Raw genomic sequence first — 3,522 nt, 5'->3', positions numbered from 1 at the left:
GTGTGAATTTTAAGGGAGTTTTTTTTTTTACTTTGAGGTAGTTTATTAATAATAATAATAATAATAAAAAAGAAATTTGAATAAATAAATAAATTGTTGGAAAAATACACGGCCACGTTAAATATATAATTGATTGATGAATCGATTAAAAATAATATATATAAATATATATATATTAAATATAAGAATGTGTTTATTTATAGAAAATGAATCAAAAATATATATATATATATAAATGGGAGACGGAGAAAAGAAACAAAAAAAAATAAAAAATTATTTAAATAAATTAAATAATATATAATATATATAATTTGCACAATTATTATTGTTGTGAAAAGAAAAAAATGTGTTTTGTTTGGAGAGAGGGATTTATAATATAACAAATAATAATAATAATAATTTTTTTTTTTAATTAATTAATTAATTAGGGGGGATTTTTTTTTTTTTTTTTGTTATGGGTAATAAATAAATAAATAAATTAGAATTTTTTTTTTTTTTTTTTTTTGATTTAAATACTAACTATTATAATTATTATTATTATTATATTTGAAAATTATATAAATAAATAAATAAATTTAAAAAAAATGTAATTTATAAAATTTACTTATATTAAATGGTAAAAAAAAAAAAAAAAAAAATCAAGGATGATGTCATTTGTTATTTTAATTTTTAAAATATATATATATATATATATATATATATATATATATATATAAGAGTTTCATAATATAATATTATTATTATTATTATTTTACACGCAATCTGGAAAATTATATATAAATATATAATAATTTAATCAATAATTTTATTTAAATAAAATAAATTTTGCACTTATATATTTGATTCTGATAATAATTTTTTTTTTTTTTCTTATGATAATGATTTTTTGTTTTGATTTTTTATAAATTTTGTAAAATAAAAAAGTTTTTATTCATTAAATTTTATTTTATTTTTATATATTTAATTAAAGATAATGCGAATAAATAAATAATTTGTAAGTTTTTAATATGATTCGCCATTAAAAATAGAATTTTTTTTTTTGTACGTTGGATTAAATGCAGGTAAATTCATAATGGAAATTATTTGTCGTGTAAATAATTTGATCGTGTCATTAGATTTCTGTTATAAACTTCGTTTTAAACAACTTGTTTCTTTTTAATGAAAATATTATTTTATTAAATAATTAATTGAAATATTACGTTTAATTATAAATAATACTCGTTTTTTAAAATGTATTTATTAAATTTAGATTTTTTTTAAATGTTTATTTTCATGTTTGATTAGTATAATTATAAAACGGAAAAAAGAAAATGTAATGAATTATGTTAAATTTGTAACTTTTTTTTTTTTTTTTTTTTTTTTTTTAAACATGTAAAAGAGTGAAAAAAATGTTTTTATTATTTCAGTGATTATGAGTTTGAAAAAAGTTATTGAAAAATTACCCGTACATGTGAAATGTAAAAATTCAATTTATCCAAAAAGTAAAAATATCGTTAGATTTCCCGTACCTGATGATAAAGTTTTATGGAATATCGAATGGCCCCAATATTCTCCTGTAGTTTACACTTCATCAAATCTAACAAATCAACCTTGGGCCGATCCTCCGTTAGAAACTCATAATTTTAATCCCAAATGGAATTGTTTAGATGGAAAAGTCAATAGAAAAAGTCATTTTTGTGAATATGCTATTGTCGATGGTTTACCCATTAATCCAATCGGTAGAACAGGAATTAAGGGGAGAGGAGTGTTAGGCAGGTGGGGGCCAAATCATGCAGCAGACCCAATAATCACCAGATGGAAAAGAAACTCTCAAGGAGTAATAGAATGTGATGTAAAAACTCAAAAACCCATACTTCAATTTGTCGCAATCGAAAGGAGAGACTGTCACGAATGGGCAATTCCAGGTGGAATGGTTGATCCGGGTGAAACAGTCAATCACACATTAAAAAGAGAATTTTTAGAAGAAGCCTTAGATATTTTTGGAACTTCAGACGATGAAAAAAATTTTTAAAAAAAACAAGTTGAAAAATTTTTTTCAAACGGTTTAGAAATATTTAAGGGTTATGTAGACGATCCGAGAAATACAGACAATTCATGGATTGAAACGGTTGCTACAAATTTTCACGATGATGATGGTAGTCATGTGAGTGAATTTCAGTTATCAGCAGGTGATGATGCTTTAAATGTTAAATGGATAGACATTAATTTCGATTTGACACTTTATGCAAGCCACAAAAATTTTATATCGCAAGTTGCTCGAATAAGAAATAGTCATTGGTAAAAATAATCAATCAATCAATCACCCAAAAAATATTTTAAAAGAATACATTTTTGTTTTTTTTTTTTTTTTTTGTTTAAGTATTAAAATATTGATAATATTTTACATTTTATGACTGTATCATTTATCTCAATTTCATAATATTTGTTTATTTATATTTAATGATGACATCATTAGTAAAATATGAATTGCTTTATTATTCACTTTACCAAAGCTATCGACTAAAATTTATTATAAAAGAATTAAAAAATAATTAATAGCAATCATTTAAACAAACTCTAATGCAAAAAAAATTCAAACCTGTTTAAATTTGGCGGTAAAATCATAGTTTTTAAAATACTTGAATAAAATATAAACATGATATAAATAAATAAATATATGTGTGACGTAATCAGATTTTTGTAATACCTAATTTTTATGACACCCTAAAATTAACATTTTAAATTGACCTTTTCCAGTACAGTAGGTTAAATTTTTTTTTGTTTGTTTGTTTGTTTGTTGTGGATAGGTTAAAAATGAATACTATTATAAATTTTATAATAAAATTTTTATATTTAAAAAAAAAAAAAAATTTTCTTTTGTCTAACACATTAAAGCATCGTTTAAAACAATTTTCAATGTTTTTACATATACCGTACATAAAATTTTATTTTTTAATAATCTACAATTAAAACATTATAAATAATTTAATTTAATAAAATTTAGTCGGGGAAAAAAAAAAATAAATAAAACAACTTAATAAATTTTATAAATTATAATTTTAAAAAAAAAAAAAATTACTACATAACTTTTTTAATTTTACACATTTAGGAGGGGGTGGGGGGGAAAAAAAGAAAACAAATTTTCTTAAATAATTATTAAATTCACGCAACAAAAAAAGCAATAATAATAATAATAATTTAAATAATAATAATAATAATAAAAATGCTTTTCAGACAAACTACTACTAATTAAGTAATTATATATATTAAAAAGCATTAACACATTTTTTTGCAAAATATTATTTTTATGTACATAACATTCTATGTATTATTAATAAGGCCCTTTTTTTTAAAAAAAAATTTTGAATTTAATAAAAACTGACAGAAAATTTTTTTTTATGCTTGGCAAACATTTTAAAAATAATAAATTAAAAAATGATATGAAATCAGTCGTGTTAAATATACAAAAAGGGGAGGGAGGGAGGGAGGAGGGGGTGGAAAAAAGAAAAAAAATCAATTATTGGCCACCGTGTAATTTAAATA

The 3,522-nt window shown here is 20.5% G+C and overlaps 1 protein-coding gene across 1 annotated transcript; it reads left to right on the top strand.

Moving 5' to 3' along the window:
- Positions 1–1,411: 1,411 nt before the first annotated feature.
- On the top strand, positions 1,412–2,281 carry Phum_PHUM598920 (uncharacterized protein; the record flags this gene model as incomplete). Its single annotated transcript, XM_002432675.1, has 2 exons — positions 1,412–1,922; positions 2,049–2,281. 2 exons carry the CDS (start codon positions 1,412–1,414, stop codon positions 2,279–2,281), a joined length of 744 nt encoding a protein of 247 aa, XP_002432720.1.
- Between the last annotated feature and the right edge of the window lie 1,241 nt (positions 2,282–3,522).

Source organism: Pediculus humanus, genomic scaffold (genome assembly GCF_000006295.1).
Source record: "Pediculus humanus corporis 1103172108317 genomic scaffold, whole genome shotgun sequence".
Classification (NCBI taxonomy): Eukaryota; Metazoa; Arthropoda; class Insecta; order Psocodea; family Pediculidae; genus Pediculus; species Pediculus humanus.
The sequence above is the reverse complement of the archived record's forward strand: the minus strand, read 5'-3'. Positions and strand labels throughout refer to the sequence as shown.